The following is a 21,670-nucleotide window of genomic DNA, read 5'->3' as shown; positions in this document are numbered from 1 at the left end:
CCATACTTGCTGTCTGCAGACACTGCCAATGGTGCATCAAGTGATGCACAAGTGTTTGTTTATGCAAATTTCAACTTATAAATCAGTACATGTGATGGGTACAGGGCCGGCCTTAGGCCTATTGGACCAATTGGGCCCCGCACCTCTGGGGGCCCCGCACCACAGGGCAGCACAGATAATATTTCCCTCAGCACATGATGCTGCCTGGCCTGCCCCCAACTTTGAGAGTCCAGCCCATCCCCAAATCCATAGGTTCAGCCCACCCCCAACTCTGATAAACCAGCCTCTCCCCCAACTCCATAGGTCTAGCCTGCCCCCAACTCTCATAGGCCCAGCTTTCCTCCAACCTTGATAGGCCCTGCCTGCCCCCAATCCAACCAAGCCTGCTCCCAAGCTGAATCGGCCCAGCCTGCCCCAAACTAATTGGCCCAGTCCACTCTCCTATTTCCTCCCTCTCTCTCTTACCCTACGTGCCCCTATTTCATCCCTCTCACTCTCTCTCCTTGTCTGCCCCTTTCCTTTCTATTTTGTGCCTGTATGCCCTTATTTTCCTAAATACTTGGTGTGTCAGTAGCCAGCAACACTTTGTCTAGGGGCCCCGCCAACATGGTCCTAATTGGGCCCCACATTTGATAGGATCAGCCCTGGATGGGCATAATCAGGTGGAGGGATAACTCCATTATAATATGACCACTACAACATCAATTTGATTCACAATCTCAAAATCAGTCTCATATTTCCATTCATGCACCGAGAGCCTAAAACTGTCCAACATGTTTTACACAAGCTTAAAATGAATCATAGGAGTGTAGTACAGAGGATCACGGGCTAATTTTTTTTTTTACAAAGAAACATAATAAATAGCTTCAGGCGACATTGCAATTCAAACAACCTGTACGATGAATAATAGGTCAGGTAAAACAGCAGGAGATAAACTATAAACAGATTTATTTGCAATATGCTGTACCCAGTGAGAAGGGTTTTTTTTTTTCAGTTTGACTTATACAAAGGCATTACATTTACTTCATGCATCTTTAAAGGGGAACTATCACAAAAGTGAAAATTAAATATAAGCAATATGTTTGCCCATCACTAGTAGCATTAGTATATATTAGTATATATAATTTACAGTATGTGATGTACTGTGTATGGAGGGTCAGTGTGTGCATGTATGGATGCTGGGTTTCATTTAGAGGGGTTGAAATTAATGGACTTTGGTCTTTTTTTTATTTTTTTAACCAGATTTAAAGTGGTTGTTCAGCTTCCAAACACTTTTTTAGTTTAGTTTTAGATTGTTCACCATAAACAAAGACTTTTTTCCAATTCCTTTCCATCTTTGATTTTTTACTGTTTTCCCAAAATTTAAGTTGAAAGTTGAATGTGTCTCTGGTGTCTCCATCTGGCAGCTCAGTGATCCAGGAGCATCTGAACTGTTACAATTTGTTACAATTTGCTCCATTTAGTTGAATTTCTCAGCAGCATCGCTAGAGTATTAACAACTATTGTATGAATTCTAACAGCTGCCTTTAATGAAACTCAGGGATTCTGCTCAGCAGGCAAAAAAATAACAAATGTATCAACTAAATGTATCAATTTAGAACAGTCAGAGTCAGCGACCCGCCCAGAGCTGCTATAGAAGGTGAAAAAACTTTACTCTTCAATATTAGAAAAACAATCACAAATAGAAAATAGGAAGTAATCAGAAAAAGTCTTCATTTTTGGTGAACAATCTGAAACCAACTGAAATGAAAAAAGTGTTTAAAGGGCATGTAAAGTCTAAAATAGAATAAGGCTAGAAATACTGTATTTTTTATACTGAATATAAACATGAACTTACTGCACCACAAGTCTAATCAAACAAATAATTTATGCTTTCAAAGTTGGCTACAGGGGGTCACCATCTTGTAACTTTGTTATACATCTTTGCAAGACTAAGACTGTGCACATGCTCAGTGTGGTCTGGGCTGCTTAGGGATAGTCATAAACAAAGCTGCTTGAGTTGTGCATGGCTGGGAAGTAAGGCGGGGGCTCCCCCTGCTGGTCATAAGTATGATTGTTTCCCAGCTCAGCAGTTAGGGACCGTCTGACAATTCCTATCCACAGCAGTAAATGAAGGGAGAATTTCACTGCATACAGTCAGGTTTCTTATAAAAACGGTACACATTTTTTAATTAAAGTATATTGGAGATTGGTTTCTTTTTCATTAAAGAAAGTAAAAATGGGATTTTATTTTTTTGCCTTTACATGCCCTTTAATGTTAAACAACCCCTTTAACTATGTAGCTAGGCTGTGTCCAAGTGACTGACATGCCAACTGATACTGTGAGGGTACTCTATGAGCCCATTCCAGCTTTCTGCAAATAATTATATGGCTCAGTTGGCAACTACCCACCTTCGGACTATAAAGGTTCACTATTTTATTACTGTGAAAACCGCTTTCCCCGTCATCTTAACAGAAACTATTAATAAGCTAAAAGATCCCATTCTGTCAGATTTATTCCTTCTCTTCACTAATATTTAAATGCTTAGCTTTAGCTTCTGGTTGTTAAATCTGACTGTAAAGTGAGACATTATAACAGGTAGATACAAAGAATGACAGAATTCTATATGTTGCAGAACTGTAAGAAAAGAATCATAATCTATTATAATGTTTTTTTTTCTTTTCAGTTAACTTTGATCATTTCCAAATATTGCGGGCAATTGGAAAGGGGAGTTTTGGAAAGGTAAGTTTGTCAAGTTTTCCTCGTTTGGTAAGCTTTGTATTCAACATGTCTTGTCCGGATAGTCAGTCTTAGTTTTAACATTGCACAGTAGACAACTCTTTGTAAGCAAATTGTATAGGAATCAACAACGCATTATGATATACGTAAAAGGATCATATAGCCCCAGCTGTTAAATATAATGATATTGTTCAGTAACAAACATAAAATGGGCAAAGGTATGTGGACATACTGTATCTATCCAACAGCTCCTTCCCAAGTGTATTAATATGAAGTTGGTCCTCTATATTCTGCTCTAAAGCCTCTACTCTTCAAGGAAGGCGATGGGCTACATGTTGGACCATTGTTGCCAGGATTTTCATCCATTCAAATGCAAAAGCATTAGTGAGGCTGAACATTTATATTGGGGATCAGGCATCCCAATTGTTCCCATAGGTATTCAGCTGGGTTGAGGTCAGAGCTCTGTACAGGCAAGTTCTTATTATACATCTCAGCAATCCAGTTCTGTATAACCCTTATTTCTTATTCTATTGAAACACAAATGAACCTTCCCCAAAGTGTTGCCACAAAGTAGGAAGCACACAAATGTGAAGAATGTCATTGTATGGTACCTGTGTCAGCAATGATGTTTTAAAAGATTTAGAAGAGGTGTCCACATACTTTTGGCTATAGGATATAAAGGCATGTAGGATACAGAACTCTAATGAACTCTATGAAAAATGTTGGTGTTATGTAAATAAAGAATATATGTGTATAAAGTGCAAATTAGGACATTAACAGTTGATATTATGGGATGTTGAATTCCAGTTATAGTAATAAATAATGAATAAAATAAAAGTATAGATGGATATTTCTTTGGGGGGATTGCATGGAAGGTTGAGACTGTCAATCTGACATGATTGGGAGTAGATATTAGTGTGTATAGTGAGACAGAGCGCTTGGGATATGGGTATGGTTATTGAATCAGAATTATTTGATTATGTCACAGTAGAGACTGGTGGCAGATCGGGAAGGCAATGAAAGTTAAGAGTTTAATAGAGACAGAACTAAGCAATACACTTTTAACCTGGTGACAAATTGCAGAAGAGAAGACAGAGGGTAATAACATATAATTAATATGTACTTTGGCTGGATATCTTGAATGGCTCTTACTGGCAGTAACGGGTTGCCTTATTTTTAACATTATGGAGGCTGACGCATTGCCCAATTTTCTTATTGCCGTTTTTAGGGGAGAAGAATATATATGGTGGAAACGCTGTACTAACGGCCCCTGGAGGTTTCAAGTAGTTCATATTCAGTGAGGCAAAGTACATTCATTTATTCAGCTGAGAATTAAGACGTAAACTACCCCATCTTTTTTAGCTTCCACTTGAGTATTCAGTTGCAAGTAATCGGGAGCAGCTAAGTGGGCTGTAAATGCCAAGGGACTGGAATGTTTGCAGTTAGTGGCCTTACCTTCCCCCACACTGTGCCCCTGATTCATTGCCCAGCTCCTGACCTTACTAGATTATCCTACTATATAATTCATTCCCTGATCTTCAGAGTCAGTGCAAACAGAAGCATAGCCGTCATACACATTAGTGTCACCAAAAATAACCACAAGTGGCATTGTTCAGAGGAGCTATGATTGACTATATGACAAGAGAAGCTTTATTCATAAGGGCATATAGTAACTGTTTTCTGTATATGATCAACATGATTTGTTTATAGTTGTAAATGCAATACAAAATGCCTAAAGATGGCACATGTTTAATTGAACACCCTTCAAAATGTAGAGGGGATGTTTTCCTTTAAAATAACTTGTATTATGGTGTAGAGCAGTGATCCCCAACCAGTACCTCATGAGCAACATGTTTCTCTCCAAACCCTTGGATGTTGTTCCCAGTGGCCTCAAAGCAGGTGCTTTTTTTGAATTCCAGGCTTGGAGGCAAGTTTTGGTTGTATAAAAACCAGGTGCACTGCCAAACAGAGTCTCAATGTAGGTTGACAATGTACATAAGGGCTAAAAATGGCCAATCACAGCCATGTTTGGCACCCCAATAACATTTTTCATGCTTGTGTTGCTCCCCAACTACTTTTACTTCTGAATGTTGCTCACGGGTTCTAAAGGTGATCCCTGGTGTAGTGAATGATATTCTAAAACAATTTGCTTTCATTCTTTAATTATTTTCAGTTTTTGAGTTATTTCGCTTATTTATTCAGCGTCTCTCCAGTTTGCAATTTCAGCAATCTGGTTGCTAGGAATAAGAGGCTGGAATATGACTAGGAGGGGACCTGAATAGAAAGATGAATAATAAAACGTAACTATAACAATAAAGCTGGAAAGGGTAGAAGAAGAAGGCAAATAATTAAAAAACTATAAAAAAATAATTAATGAAGAACAACTGCAAATTTGCTTAGAATTAGCCATTCTAGAATATACTACAAATTTACTCTAAGGTGAACTACCCCTTTAACGTGTTTGTTCCAGCTGGAAAAAGAATTGAATGAAAGTTCCCCATATTCCACCAGACTAAAAATTACAGATTCATGGCTTTTTGCAACTTCTATTATTAATGTTTTTTCACATGGGCTGCCATACAGAGGCCAGAGAGCCCACCAGAGACAGCTACCAATGGCATGAACATACAGTATATAGTTCCCCAATTAAAGAGCTCTCACTATATTTTATTGTACTTACAACAATCAGATATTTCCATTAGTTTTTCAGCGTTGCTGATAGGTGCTTCTCTCACCATGTGCAGGTGTGCATTGTGCAAAAGAGGGATTCGAAGGTAATGTACGCAATGAAGTACATGAATAAACAGAAGTGCATCGAAAGGGACGAAGTACGAAATGTCTTTAGGGAATTACAGATCATGCAGTGCCTTGAACACCCTTTTCTGGTGAACCTATGGTAAGTCCTTTTTCTGTTACTCTAAAAATGTTGGATAAAAATCTCTAAAAATGTTGGATAACATTTTAGACAGCATTATACCCATGGCTACAGTAATCTCAAGGGCTACAGATAGTTTTGTGCATATATATATATATATATATGCATGTCGATATGTGTATATATGTGCTGGGGCTGTTTTTCGGGGGTTGAGACTAATAGTCAATTGTGTTGTTTCAACCCAAAGTAGCTGTAACTATTCTCAGTTATTGCAATTTGTTTTTTTGGTGAGAGGGGTGGAATTTTATTAAAGAATTAAATAAATAGGCCTGGCGCATTTTGAGAAGGTCACAAACCTCAAAGCTCCAGCGAGCCATCCTAATATGACCTGTGCTACCTTATCAACTTTGGCCCCCGTTTAGGAGCTACATTGTTATTACCTCCTCCCTAGTGATGGGCGAATATATTCGCCAGGCGCGAATTGGTGCTGAATTTGCGCGATTCACCGCTGGCGAATAAATTTGCAAAACGGCCGCGAAATTCAACGTTTCGCGAATTTTTCGCTGTTTCTCAAATTTCTCCGGAAATTTGTGAATTTTCCAGTGAAGCGAAATGGCGCAAATTCGCCCATCTTTACTCCTCACTATATCAACTGAATAGAGAGATGGGGAAGAACAAGGGCACGCCTTCATGATCCAGGCACACAGAGCCCCTGTAATACAAAGGTTCTTGACCCAGGTGAAACATGGTGATTATATGATAGGTCTTGGTGGTCCTTGGTATTATAGTGTTAAATGTGGTGGCCCAAGCTAGTTATACGTCAGACAGACTTAGTGGCATGGTAATTATATGAATCACTAGCCATTGCTCTGGATAAATATACTTGGTTTGGGGAGTCAATATGTAGGAATTGTTATCTGTATATAATACCAAAAGCCATGAATATCTTGTAAATTATATCCTTATAAAGGATATTAGTGAGTTCTGATGTCATCAGTTATAAACGCTGCGTTCTGATGTCATTTCTGTCAAATGACTCACTGAAAACATGGTCATGAAACTCCTCGGTAACATAATATCCTTATAATACACAAAAGCCATGAATATCCTGTAAATTATATCCTTATAAACGGTGAGTTCTGATGTCATCAGTTATAAACGGTGAGTTCTGATGTCATTTCTGTCACATGACTCATTGAAATTTGTGTATTATAATAAATAAAGTACCCCCAGTTGTAAAATATGAGGATATTATAAGTTACCTCGGAGTTCCATGACCTGTATAAAAACACTCGGCCTTCGGCCTCGTGTTTTTATATGGTCATGAAACTCCTCGGTAACTTATAATATCCCTATATTTTACAAAAGGGGGTACTTTATTCACTATATATATTTTACAAAAGGGGTACTTTGTTCACTTTATAATACACAAAAGCCATGAATATCCTGTCAATTATATGCTCATAAACAGTGACTAGTGATGTCATCAGTTATAAACGGTGAGTAGTGATGTCATTTTTGTCACATGATTCACTAAAACTTGTGTATTATAATAAATAATGTACCCCTTGTTGGAAAATATGAGGATATTAGAAGTTACATCTGAGTTCTATGACCTGTACGTACAAAAGCACTCGGCCTTCGGCCTTGTACTTTTATATGGTCATGGAACTCCTCGTGACTTGTAATATCCTTATATTTTACAAAAGGGGGTACTTTATTCACTATATAAATTCAGGATCTATCTGAATCATCACCTTTAATTAGCTAAACGTGGGTCAGATGTTCTGAAGCCTTAGGTTGTTTGTAGAGGAATTGTGCCGCTCTGATCAAGCAGGGTTCCTGCCACTAAGAGCCTGGTACAGTGAGGGTGAAGTAACGTGATTCTTTCTGAGGGTATCTCAGTGCTAGACCCCCCCCCAATGTTTCCATTTGGTGATCAGCCCATGGATGGAGCATGATTATTTTTACAGGAACACTTTTGATCAGTCCATTCTTCAGGTAAAAGTTTGAAGTACAAAACCATAATAATACAAAAATAATATAAAACATAATGATACATTCAGTGTATTAAAAGTGGAAGGACCTTGTCTTCAGAATTACATACAAGTGCTACAGGGAGAAAAGGCTGAATTTATTGTCAAACTTCTGCTGCTTATCCTGCATGATAGTTGTGGATTCCAGAAACAGGGGCTGGTGTTCTAGAGGCCCATGGGGCAGTTACACAAATCTTTCTGGCGAGTGGATGAGAAACATTACTGCTACTCCTTGCTCCTATATGTATATCATTGTAAAATAAACATTTTATATGGTTCTCTTATCACAATCAATGTAATAAAGCATGGCAGTAAGTCAAAGGGAAATGGCTGGGATAGAACTTGCCTTAATTAAGGTCACACAGGCCAAGTGTTTTAATAACATGGACTCACTACCATTATTGGCTGAAGATCAAAAAAGGAAAGTGATTTCTGTGTCTTTATATCCTTGGCCAGTCATGATAATCAAGAACCTCAATGTATTTCTGTATGAAAGTGGGTGTATTTGCTGGCAGTTAATGCAGTATATTTACTCTACATTCCTTTGAGTCATTTGATGGAGTGTGTAGGCATCTGAGCTCTGCTTTTCCTTAAAAGCATGTTCTTTTTGATACACATATAAACATGTGATATAGGCTAACATTGTTCCATGTTGAGAAACAAAGCTCTGGACAATGACAAAGCCGATTAATAGCCCTAGCCTTAGAGTGGAAGACTAAAGGGACTCACTTAACTATTAAATGTGCGTTTTCTCAATTCACCTATTCCAAGAGATTGGAATTTAGGTTCCAGGAGTGACTATTTAGGGTGTTGTGTTTTGGGTAGCCGAGGATGAGCAGAGTATAACAGTACTTTATTAGCAGAATCATGCAGCCATTACACAACAGTAACTTTCACTTTTAAGCTGTCAGGAAGTATGCACAGTATAAGTCTGGGCACAGTGACATCTACAGGCCATTTGTATAAACACCACATAGAGCAGAGACACAAGCTCAGATTTGTGGAAATTAGTCGCCCAGCAATAAATCTCCTCTTCTTCGGGGTGACTTATCTCCCCGAACTGTCTCCAGCCGGCTAGAATGTAAATCGCCAGCGGGATGGCAATCGGTGTGCTTCGTTTTCTGAAGTCGCCCGAAGTTGCCTCTCGAGGAAACTTCGGGCAACTTTGGAAACCGAATCGCTCTGAGTGCCATCCCACCGGCGATTTCGATCGATCGATTTGTAGCCGGCAGGAGGCTGTTTGGTGAGATTAGTATCCAAAGGTATGATAGCCTAGGTTCATATGCAGTAATTAAATGCAAATTAAATGTTTTGTCGTGATAATAATAGTAAGGGATGAACATGCTCTAAATGTGTTTATCTGTTGGGTCAGTTTTCTAAGGAAAAGCAACATGAATTCAAAGTTTCAAAATTAATTTAAGACAATCTGAAAAATTTGAATTTTTTATATTTACTAGGAGCAAAAATTAACTGGATACTAGTGATCTAGCGAATCTGCAGTGGTTCGCTTTGCGAATAATTCGTGAATTTCTGGAGAAATTGCTCATTACTACAGGATACCTGACTTATAAAATTCAGCATCTAAAAGCCTGTGAAAGCCACTTTTCAATTTGGGTTTTCAAGACTCATTCAAAATTTAGGAGACTCATTGAGAATGAAGAGTGGAATGTGACGGCGCTGCATTTGAGCTGTTTTTTTTTGACACCTGTATGACACTTGTATGCGATTACATTTTTGAGATTAGAATTTTTAAATGCCCATTTAAGACTTTGAATTTTTTAAAGTTTTTTTTTTCAATTTAAATTTGAAAAGCAAATTCTAATGTTGATAAATCTGCCCCTCAGTCTGCACAAAAATGTGGCTGACCAGTAGAACATTTAAAGATACTTTTAGGATGCTATAGGTAACAACTTTATAGCGTGGGTTAAGGCCTTATATGATTCCCCTAGGGCTAGAATACGGGTGAACTCGGGTCTATCTGGTGAGATCCCCTTGGCTAGAGGGACGAGACAAGGGTGCCCGTTGTCGCCCCTTCTCTTTGCCCTCGCGATTGAATCCCTAGCCATTAAAATGAGAACAAACCCTCAAATTAAAGGGCTACAGATGCAGAGGTGGGAAGAAAAACGTTCACTCTACGCGGATGACATGCTTGTCTATCTGGCGGACCCAAATGGACTCTCCGGGTTAATTGGGGCAAATCTCTAGTTTTCCCCATTGATGCTGGAGCCCAACGAGACGTTCTACATGGCCCCCTATTACAATGGATGGATAGTTTCAGATACCTTGGGATAATAATACACAAAGATGCAAAAAAAATATGTGGATCTTAACTTAGACCCTCTCATTAGATTTCTCAAACTTAAAGTGCATAATTGGGCAAATCTACCTTTATCGCTACCTGGACGCATTAATATATTGAAAATGGGTTTTCTAACAAAATTCCTTTATGCCTTTCATAACTCTCCAATTATACCCCCCAGGAACTGGTTAAGGGACTTAGACGCCATAGTACGTGGCTTTGGGATTGGGGATTGGGTGGCAGACTCTCCAGGCTTCAGCAAACAGAGGAGGATTGGCTCTTCCTAATTTCCTACTGTACTTTTATGCAAGCCAGCTGGTATATGCCTGGTGGTGGCTGAACCCCAATCCAAACAACCAGGCGGTGATTCTTGAGGCAGGGATACTCTCCTCATTCGAGGCTTTGGCCAACTAGTTACATAGGGGAATAGCCTCGATATATGTTCTTACACCATGTATGAAGACGGTATGTACAATCTTCCAGAGAGTGGTTGTGTCTCCTTGCCGTAAGAAAAATCAGTGGTCCAAGTGGTCCCCTCTGTGGGGGAATGACACTTTGATGCAATTAAGGCATTTGCCTGATGCTGCCACCTGGGCAGCGGCAGGGATTACATTTTTGGGGGATGTGGTTGGGTCTGGGGAGATAAAACAATTTGCACAGTTGAAGGAAGACTTTGACCTACAAAATCACATGCTCTTTCGATATTTGCAATTACGTCATGCATTTTCAGCTCAGTTTCCAGAGAGAGCCCCAGTGGTAGTGAAGACTACTTTAGAAAAATATTTGAGACGCCCTGAACTGGTAAGGTCACTTAGTTGGTTCTATGCCCTTCTCCTGCGGGATGACTTTGATCCGCTCCAACATTTCTGCCGGAAATGGCAGCCTGAGTTTCCCCAGTTAAACGAAGGAGACTGGAAGGAAATTTTATGTCAAATTCCTGAGACTAACATCTCTAGTAGTGATAGGTACATACACACAAAGTTTCTTAATCGCGTATACCTGACTAGTGATGGGCGAATTTGCGCCGTTTCGCTTAGACGAAAAATTCGCGAAACGGCGCCGGCGTCTCGTTTTGGAAGCCGGCGCCCGTTTTTGATGCCGGCGCCAGTGTTTTCGACGCCGGCGCCCGTTTTTGGCGCCGGCGTCCGTTTTTTCGACGCCGGCGAATTTTTGCAGCGAATTTTCGCGGGCGTTTTGCGAATTTTTTCGCTGGCGGCGAAACACGCAAATTCGCCGCAAATTCGCCCATCACTATACCTGACGCCTCACAGACTGGCCCAGATTTATCCTGGCTGTCCTGATGTATGCCCCAAGTGTAACAGTGCTCAAGGTACTTATAGCCATGTTTTTTGGGACTGTCCTGAAATACGGAGATTCTGGGCTGAAATCATGTAGTATGCAGAGAATAAGCTTGGACTCCCCAATGTATGTTCCCCCGAACTTTGCTTACTGGGAATAACTGAAGGTCTAGCTTTGAGCACCAGCCAACGGATTTGCCTTTTGCAGCTATTACACTTCGCCAAAAAGCGATCCTAATGACTTGGAAAGCAACGGCACCTCCGACTTTAAACTTCTGGAAAAAACTGATCGACAATGTTCTTCCCAGTCAAAAGTTGACATATATGGCAAGAGGCTGGCCAGGGAAATTCGGGAAGATATGGCATGCCTGGTTGGGGGTGGGCCAGAATGTTTGAATGTCAGCTACCTTTTCTCTGCTAAAGGCAACATGGGAAACGAGAACGAGGCCTATCGATATATACAGACAGAAACTGACTAATGCACTTTTGCCCGCAGTGGGATGCCCAATTAGACATGCCCATCTCTTCTTTACTCTTTTCCTTTTCCTCGGTTTACCCCGAGGTTCTATCTCTCTTGACTCTCTCTCTTTCCTTTCTATATAACTGGATGTTTAAAATGCAATAAAGAAAATCTGATAATAAAAAAAAGATACTGTTAGGAGTTTTGTTTTCTCTGGGATTTTTTGGGAAATTCTTCAGCTCCACCAAACACAATAAGCTGAGTGCAGCTTTGTTTAGAAAGCACCGAAAGATGCGTGAACACTAGTGATGGGATAATAAATTCACCAGGCGCGAATTCGAGGTTATATTTGATATAATATTGGGTTGCTCTCACTTTGCACAGAGGATCACTTGCTATATAACTCTGCAGATACGGAGAACAGACGTACTGTGTAATCTCCCAGCGGGAAAAAAATATCAATCGAAATCAGAAACTGCAGTTCTAGAAAATCCAGGTGTGATAAGGACTAACTGCATGGGGTAAATATAATATCCCTTTAGAATCACAGCTTCAGCAATTTATATTTCCTTAATCTGTTCTTACACCCCCAACCACTTTGCCGCTATCTGTTTTTAGTGGAAAGGAAAGCAACAAAGTTAAAAAAAGAACGATGTTGGTTTCATTCTGTATCCTATTTGTGCTTAAGGGGAAATTATTAGTTGTATATGCTTAATACAGGTATGGAATCTGATATCTGGAAACCCATTATCCAGAAAGCTTTGAATTATGGAAAGGCCATTATGGAAAGGCATCTAAGATTTAATTAATCCTTATTGAAAGTAAAATCAGTGTATTGGGTTTATTTAGGGGCAGATTTATCAAGGGTTGAATTTCGAGTTTATGGGAGTTTCTAAAAACTCCCATGAACTCCCATAAACTCGAAATTCGAAAAAAACAATCGAAATTTATTAAAAAAAAAAAAATCTACATTTTTACAAAGGGTGAATAGGATCGAGCTGCAAATTCGAATCAGATTCAAATCAAATTCGATCTAATTTGATTCAAGGCTTTTCACCCAAAACAACTGGGGTTTTTTTTCAAAAAAATAAATAACATTTTTTTTTTCAAAAAGTCAACCATATGACCTCAAATTGATTGTAGGAGGTCCCCCATAGGCTAAAACATCAATTCGGCAGGTTTTACATGGTAAATAGTCGAATTCGAATTCTTAGGGGCGTATTTATCAACGGTCGAATTTCAAATTGAAAAAACGTCGAAATTCGAATTCAAAAAGACCAACTGAAATTAAGTCAAAGTTTTTTTGTAGAATAGGTCCGTTTTCGATCGAATAGGTCCGTATTCGGCCAAATTCAAATTGTTCAAATCTAATTAATAGCGTATTCCATCGAATTCGGTTCAAAGTTTTTCCCCTAAAAAACGTTGATTTTTCAAAGTCCACCAATTGACTCCAAATAGGTTCTAGGAGGTCCCCCATAGGTTAAAACAGCAATTCGGCAGGTTTTAGATGGCGAATGGTCGAAGTCGAATTTTTAAAGAGACAGTACATGATAAATTTCGATATTCGAATTTTCTATTTTTTTGCCAATTCGAATGGAATTCGGACTATTCCCTAGTCGAAGTATAGCTCGAAATTCAAATTTTTTTTCATTCGAAAATTCACCTCGACCTTTGATAAAAATGCCCCTTAATGTTTACATGATTTTCTAGTGGACTTAAGGTATGAAGATTCAAATTACAGAAAGATCCATTATCCAGAAAACCCCAGATTCCAAGCATTCTGGATAATAGGTTCCACACCTGTATATCTTTTTCACAAATACATTTTGGGGCCGATTCACTAACTTCGAGTGAAGGATTCGAAGTAAAAAAACTTCGAATTTTTGTGCTCCTCGACTATCGAATTGGCGTAAATTCGCCTGAGTAGAATGATTCGAATAGATCGAGCGCAAAAACGCTGCAACTATTTGCCATTCGATAGTCGAAGTACTGGATCGAGCGCAAAAACGCTGCGACTATTCGCCCATTCGATAGTCGAAGTACTGTCTCTTTTAAAAATACTTCGACTGCCTACTTCGCCACCTAAAACCTACCGAACTGCTTTAAAAGCCTATGGGAAAGTCCCATAGGCTTGTTTTCCAAGTTTTTGATCGAATAAAAAGGCATTCGATCGAATGAAAATCCTTCGAGTGAATATTCGATCGAGCGCCTATTCGCCTGGCGAATATTCGCCAATTCGACTATTCGCCAGCGTGTAAATTCGCCCGAATTGTCTATTCGATTCTATTCGATTCTATTCCCCAGTCGAACTTCGAGGGATTTAACCCCTCTAAATTCGACCCTTGATGAATTTGCCCCTAAATATTTCATGCATTTTGAGATACAGGTAGATGATCCCTGTTCCTGGAACCCATTATCCAGAAAGCTCAAAATTATTATTATTATTATTATTTAAAAATAATTTCCTTTTTCTCTGTGAGAATAAAGCAGAACCTTGTACTTGATCCAACTAAGATAAAATCAATCATAACTGGAGGCAAAACAATTCATTTATAAAAGATTTTTAGTAAATTTAAGGCATGGAGATTTATGGAAAGATCCCTGATTAGAAAACCAAGCTTTACAAATGATCTATTATCGTAAACCTGCAGATTGTAATTGGTGTGTTTTCTCAACCAAACAAGTCTTCACTGTAAACAACCCAAACATGTTGTGTATCAGTAGAGAATTACAAATTTCTGTCTCATGTTGGTATCAGCCAGTTAAAGCAGGAGAAATCTTCCAGTGACTCACAGCATCAGTGAATTGGTTGTAGTTAGAAAGAGAAAAAGTTAGGTTGAGGAACTCACACCATAAGATATATAACAACTGTAGGAAAAATAGTTACACTTTATAAATGTGTTGAGTCTGCCTGGTCCGCAGCCAAATAGAGCTGTGCCTTAGCCTGTGTATCTGCATACTTCACCAAAATGGCAAATTTTAATAAAATATCTCCAAATGCATTGGAGTCTATGGCCATTTTTTTCTCTATGTTTTTCCTTGTGTCAAATGCTTTGAAATCAATGGGCGCTTTTTTTCACCCAAAAAGCATTGGAGTCAATGGGTTGGTTTTTTTTGCCATTTTCTTGGTGGAAAAAAGTAGACCTGAGGTTTTCCGTAATTTGGATCTTCATACCTTAAGTCTACTAGAAAATCATTTAAACAATAATTAAACCCAATAGGCTGGTTCTGCTTCCAATAAGGATTAATTATATCCTAGTTGGGATCAAGTACAAGCTACTGTTTCATAACTACAGAAAAAACAGAAATCATTTTAAAAAATGTGAATTATTAGATTATAACAGAGTCTATGGGAGACGACCAATCTGTAATTCAGAGCTTTCTGCATAACGGGTTTCCGGATGCTATACCTGTAACTACCATTACTATAATTTTTTTGTCCTAAATTTTTTCTACAGAGAAAAAAAACCCCACTCTTGGGATCCATCATGGGATCCATCAATGGATACATTTATGGAATGAGGTCCACAGTTCGCTCAGGATTTTAAGTGTACTTTTCACCTGGGATTGGCACTTGGTAACCACTAATAACTAATATAGTGATGCCCATTTGTGATGGGTGAATTTCATGAAATATCGTGAAACTCGAAAATTGCAGAAAAGTCGCTCGCGTCAATTTTGACACTGATGTTAAAGTCAATGGGCGTCCAAATAGTGTTTACGCGCGACGATTTTGATGTGAGCGGGTTTTCGAAAGCGCATCAAAAAATTTTTGACGCCGGCAAATTTTTGCAGGAGATTCATGAATTTATTCGTTGGTGGCGAAATGCAAAATTCGCGCGAATTAGTGACAGTCAAATTTATTCGCCCATCACTAATGCCCATAAAGAGCAAAGAATTGAGCACCGGGGGCTCCTGGGGACCTGTTGCCACTTGCCCTTGTTACCTTGATCCCACATTTACTTCTTTTGTACTCTTTACACTAAAAGAGCTGAATTTCTGGTTTTGAAAAGGTGTGCAGGTATGGGATCCGTTATCTGGAAACCCATTATCCAGAAAGCTCCATATTATGGGAAAATCCTCTCCCATAGACTGCATTCAAAAAAATGATTTCCTTTTTCTGTGTAATAATAAAACAGTAGCTTGTACTTGATCCCAACTAAGATATAATTAATCCTTATTGGAAGCAAAACCAGCCTCTTGCGTTTATTTCATATTTACATGATCTAGTAGACTTAAGGCATGAAGATGCAAATTACAGAAAGATCACTTATCTGGAAAACCCCAGGTCCCGGGTATTCTGGATAACAGGTCCTGTACCTGCACTCCTAGGGGCAGATTTACAAAGGGTCGAATATCGAGGGTTAATTAACCCTCGATATTCGACCATCGAAGTTAAATCCTTCGACTTCGAACATCGAAGTCGAAGGATTTAGCTCAAATAGTTTGATCGATCAAACGATTTAGCGCAAATAGTTTGATCGAACGATTCGAAGGATTTTAATTCATCGATCGAACGATTTTTCTTCGACCAAAAAAGCTACCAAAGCCTATGGGGACCTTTCCCATAGGCTAACATTGACTCTGGTAGCTTTTAGGTGGCGAACTAGGGGGGTCGAAGTTTTTTCTTAAAGAGACAGTACTTCGACTATCGAATAGTCGAACGATTTTTAGTTCGAATCGTTCGAATCGAAGTCGAAGGTCGAAGTAGCCCATTCGATGGTCGAAGTAGCCAAAAAAACCATTCGAAATCCGAAGTTTTTTTCCTCTATTCCTTCACTCGAGCCAAGTAAATGGGCCCCTTAAAGTTAAGCAAAGCCAAAGACGGCTTTATGGCATCCCTCCAAAAGTGGCATCTGAGGGAATATTTTCACTCTGCTTCATTACAGAATCTGTCCTATGAACAACCAATCTGTGCTGCAAAAAATAATACCTTTATCACAGCCAAAATTGTCCTTCACTTATTTAATCCAAAAAGCACTTTAACCAGAACATCATTGTCTTTAGTATTTCCTGCAAAAATACATCATGAAATCTTAATATTTCTCTTTTATTCTTCATGCAAATCCATCAAGCGCTGAAAAGCTTAATCCCCTCAAAGATCTTTTTTAAAAAAACAGGCATAACCCAGACTGGTTGCTGTAGAACACGCCAGTTTCAATTACTGACAGTAGAGCTCCAGTATTTTCATGGCTTCTGCCTCTTGTCATATAAGTGCATTCATAAGTCACAACTAAAGAGGAGCACCGTCTGTGACAGAGGTCGCCCCATTATGAATGTATAATGCTGATTTCTTCTTTGCCAGCGTACGATTTACATTTTTAAATTGGGGGAATAATAACCACCAGGCGTCTGTGTCGTACCTGAGACTGCTTTCTAAGAACCCGAGAGAGAGAAACTGAATATATCAGAGCTTTACTTGACTGGTACTTTCACATAATTACAAGCACATTCTATTCCAACACGGATTTGACTGAGAGAAAGAAACATGAACAGAATCCGTTCTCTCTTTTCATAAACTTATTATTATGTGCTTATTAAATTCAATGAGGATACGTTTTTCCTTTCCTATCATATCTTGTAATTACAGTGTGCTGAATATATGAGAACCCAGGATAAAGCATGTTAATCTCAAACATAAACAGGATAATGCAATAATACTACAGTTAATAAAAAAGACTGAAATCCAGAATAATTTCTCTAAATCACGATCAGTCTTTATTTGATTTTATACATATATATATATATATAATATATATGTAACACTATTTTGGCCTATTCAGACCAAATGGGGTTAATGTCCAGCTAGTGATTAGAGCATGGGTTACATGTGACTCTAACACTTAAAGCAGGGCATTGGCTAAGTGGAAGAATAAAGGTGTGGTGTAGTGCAACTACAACTCCCACGGGCTACTGTGCAATAAACATGTAGAAGAATGGATGCCAGGAGGTTCTTGCAGTAAAACAAAGGATTAATGATCCACGGGGTGATTTACAAAGCATTGAGGCATATGCAGATTAACATCAGCAGGCTAGGACAGTTGGATGAAAAAGCTGAATGTGACTCCCTTCTGGATATAGTCAAACAGTAAGTCAGACCTCCAGCCAGATATACCTTGAAGTGGTTCAGATCCCACCCAGCAGGGAGGAGAACCTAAAGCCTATCCACTGTGGTCCCTTCACTAAAGGCAATCTAAGAGCTTTGGGAAGCTACTCCCTGCTACATATCCTTGATGGAGCACAAAACTGCTCTTTCTCTCTTTCCTCACTGTCTTACTCTCCTAGAGAGTCTATAAAAGATCCAATACTGTTTCTAGCTGGTCTCTTTCACTGGGTCCCTGCTCCCCAACTTGTCTCTCTAGAGATGCTGGTCCCTTTAGGGCAATGTCTTTACTGGGCCTTGGTGTACCCAGGCTCAATGAGAACATCCAGATGGTTAGGACACCAGCAGCCAAAGAGGAAAATCCACCCCTTTCCAAGCACTATATTGAAGTGTGGTAGGAAGTGGCCATTATACCTCTTGTCTAATAACTGGGTTATGTATATGTTAACTAGATACTGTACATGGGCTTTTGCCCAGCAACTAGGGAAATGAGGAAGGGTAGGGAGTTAAAGCCATAGGGGCACATTAACCCTATGGGTCCCTATCTATCTATCTATCTATCTATCTATCTATCCACAGGAAAAACCGGAGCACTCACGGGACTTATGAATTATTTTTTGTCAACGTTTCAGTTAGGGTTGTCACCTTTTAGACTGCCCCAGGGGCGGGGCTATGACACTTTGATCGGGGATTGGGCGATCGCCGTGTCAATCATAGGGAATCCTGCCCAGTTTTCCTAATTTGGAAAACCAGGCAGGCAGTTTTGACCAGGGCAGCCATTCAAATAACCAAGCTTATTGTTATTTATTGTTGCTCTCTGAGAGTGGGCCTTGGTTATGTGTCCCACCAGTCCTTATCTATCTACATCAGCTGTAACTCAATATGGTTAGAGGTTGTTGCTGGAGGGGGGCCCCTGAGACATCAGCCCTGGTGGGCCCTGGGCCCCCACTCCAACCCTGCCAAGGCTGCTAAATAGGGATGGGCAAATCTTGCTTGTTTCACCAAAAATTCACTCAATGGCCAAAAACTTGCCATTTTGAAGTCAATTTTTTTGGGTGTTTTTTCTCATCGAAACCCATTATTTCACTCCTCCCTACTGCTGCAAAGTTCCATTCTACTGATTCCTGCATCAAGTGTAAGTACAAGGACATAGATTAGCTCAGTACCTGAGGGTTGACCAGAGATTTTGTATTCTTAATTGAAAATTAGACTTAAATGTAAAGATTTTTTTCCCCCGTTAGCCATAAATCCCATTGGAAAAACAGGAACAGGTTTTGTATTAGAGAGTTGCATCAAATGAGAAAGCAGTGAGCTGAACTGGGCACTTAATGCATTATAAATCAGAAGATTCATGAGACACATAATAGATTATAAATCAGACAATGTATAATTTATTGCATACAGTTGTGGCGCATGTAAATGTACCTGCCGGTGCAGAATACGCGAAAAGGCTTTATAACATATCAGATTGGGCGGGGACAACCAATTGTACTCTCTTTCCCGCAGAGTCATTGAGACAGAGATAATCAAACTAGTCATAGTTAGTGATGGGCGCCAGAGTCTCGTTTTTGACGCCGGCGCCATTTTTTCCGCTAATTTTCGCGGGCGTTTCACGAATTTATTCGCTGGTGGCGAATTCGCCCATCACTAGTCAGCTATTCTTTATAAATCTATGGACGGCTCTGCACTCACCCGCATGCGTGAGATTCATCCTTGCCAGTAAATCACCAGCGGTGAGTGAGATAAAATTAAACCAAAAATGAATTAATAAAACAGTATCTCAAAAATCGCACTCGGAGATTCAATTCACCGGGTTCGATTTTTGAGATACTGTTTAATCAATTCATTTATCGTTCTTCTTTAATCAGATCAAATTCCCTGACATGCACTTTACATGATGTAGCAAAGAGCCAAAATGGAAGAAATTTTAAAATTTCAAAAGAATTGAATGTAAAAGTGCTCAGATGTCTCTTTTATGTGGCTTTGCAATTTTCATGAAATGTTTTACCTTAGGGCACATTTACTTAGCTCGAGTGAAGGATTAAAATGAAAAATACTTCGAATTTCAAAGTATTTTTTTGACTACTTCGACCATCGAATTGGCTACTTCGTCCTTCGACTACGACTTTGAATCGAACAATTCGAACTAAAAATCGTTTGACTATTCGATAGTCGAAGTACTGTCTCTTTAAAAAAAACTTCGACCACCTACTTCGCCACCTAAAACCTACCGAGCACCAATGTTAGCCTATAGGGAATATTCCCATAGGCTTTCCTAGCAATTTCTGATCGAAGAAAAATCGTTTGATCGATGGATTAAAATCCTTCGAACCGTTCGATTCGAAGGATTTAATCGTTCGATCGAACGATTTTTCCTTCGTTCGAACGATATTCGAAGTCGAAGGATTTAACTTTGATGGCCGAATATCGAGGGTTAATTAACCCTCGATATTTGACCCATAGTAAATGTGCCCCCTAGTGTTCAAGATTTGATGTGTCATCTGATGTGTCGCTGGTCAGTTGTGAGCAGAGCGACATCACAAGCTGTTTCTTTTCGAGTATCTTTATTTCGTTTTGGACTGTAACTACTACACATTTGAAAACGGAAAAATTTACATTCATTTGTTTTGCTGGTTTCCATTCTCTTTAAATGAGAACTAAAGCTTAACTAAAAAAGTAGCTATAAATGTTTTACATTATGTTTGGGGCTTCTGTACCAGCCCAAGGCAACCACAGCCCTTTAGCAGTAAAGATCTGTGTCCCCAAAGATGCCCCAGTAGCTCCCCATCTTCTTTTCTGCTGATTCACTGCACATGCTCTGTGCTGCTGTCACTTACTGATCTTAGGGAGCCACTCACAATATACAGTACACATAGAATAGAAATGTCACAATATAAGGCTGATTAGTAATTAATACAGATAATTACTACATGGCAGCACAGAAACCAGTGCAATTAGCATCAGAATTTAATAATCAGCAAACCTGTAGCATCAGCTTATATTACAGGGGAAGCTCATTTTCTGCTGTATAATTAGTGACGAGCCCTAAGCTTAGCTTCTCAACAGCCAATCAGAGCCCACTGAGCATGTGAGTGTCACAGACACTTTCCAAGATGGTGACCCCCTGTGACAAGTTTGAAGTCCTGGATCATTGCTGCTATTGACAAGCTGAAACTTTAGCCTGGTGCAATAAGTGCAGTATATAAAATGCAGAATGTTTAGCAATATTCATTTTAGGGTTCAGTTCTCCTTTAATAGTTGGAACCCCATGACTCCCTCTCACCATGCGCAATTCTAGCATACCCATGGCTGCTCTTCTTCCTATCTAACCTCTTGTATTTCTCCATATATACAACAAACTCCATAAAGGACCAGTTTAAGGGGACTAGAAATACAATAGCCATAATGTGCACCTCGGCTGTTCTAGATGTTAAATAAATCTAAAAATAATAATAATTATTACTCCTTTTTCAAGGCATGGATTTGTGTATTAGTCCACTTTCTTAACATAACATACAGGTATGGGATCCATTATCCGGAAACCCTTTATCCAGAAAAGCTCCAAATTACGGAAAGGTTGTCTCCCGTAGACTCCATTTTAGCTAAATAATCAAAATTTTTAAAAATGATTCCCTTTTTCTCTGAACTAATAAAACAGTACCTTGTACTGGATCCCAACTAAGATATAATTAATCCTTATTGGAAGCAACCTCAGCCTATTGGGCTTATTTATTGTTTACATGATTTTCTAGTAGGTTTAAAGTATGAAGATCCAAATTACGGAAAGATCCGTTGCCCGGAAACCCCAGGTCCTGAGCATTCTGGATAGCAGATCCCATACATCCTGTATTTGCTTTGTGCAACTAAAGCTCTGTCTGAC

General features: G+C 39.3%; 1 protein-coding gene across 1 annotated transcript in view; it reads left to right on the top strand.

Annotated features, from left to right (window-relative positions):
- The window catches only part of LOC121399270 (serine/threonine-protein kinase 32B-like), a 108,285-nt gene that overhangs the window by 9,319 nt on the left and 77,296 nt on the right, over window positions 1-21,670 (top strand). The window contains exons 2-3 of the mRNA XM_041579402.1: window positions 2,667-2,722; window positions 5,464-5,615. Coding sequence (XP_041435336.1) covers window positions 2,667-2,722; window positions 5,464-5,615 — 208 coding nt within the window. The remainder of the gene's footprint in view (window positions 1-2,666; window positions 2,723-5,463; window positions 5,616-21,670) is intronic.

The sequence above is a fragment of the Xenopus laevis genome, chromosome 1S, assembly GCF_017654675.1.
Source record: "Xenopus laevis strain J_2021 chromosome 1S, Xenopus_laevis_v10.1, whole genome shotgun sequence".
Taxonomy (NCBI): domain Eukaryota; kingdom Metazoa; phylum Chordata; class Amphibia; order Anura; family Pipidae; genus Xenopus; species Xenopus laevis.
Note: the sequence above shows the minus strand (reverse complement) of the source record. Positions and strands in the feature narration are given on the sequence as shown.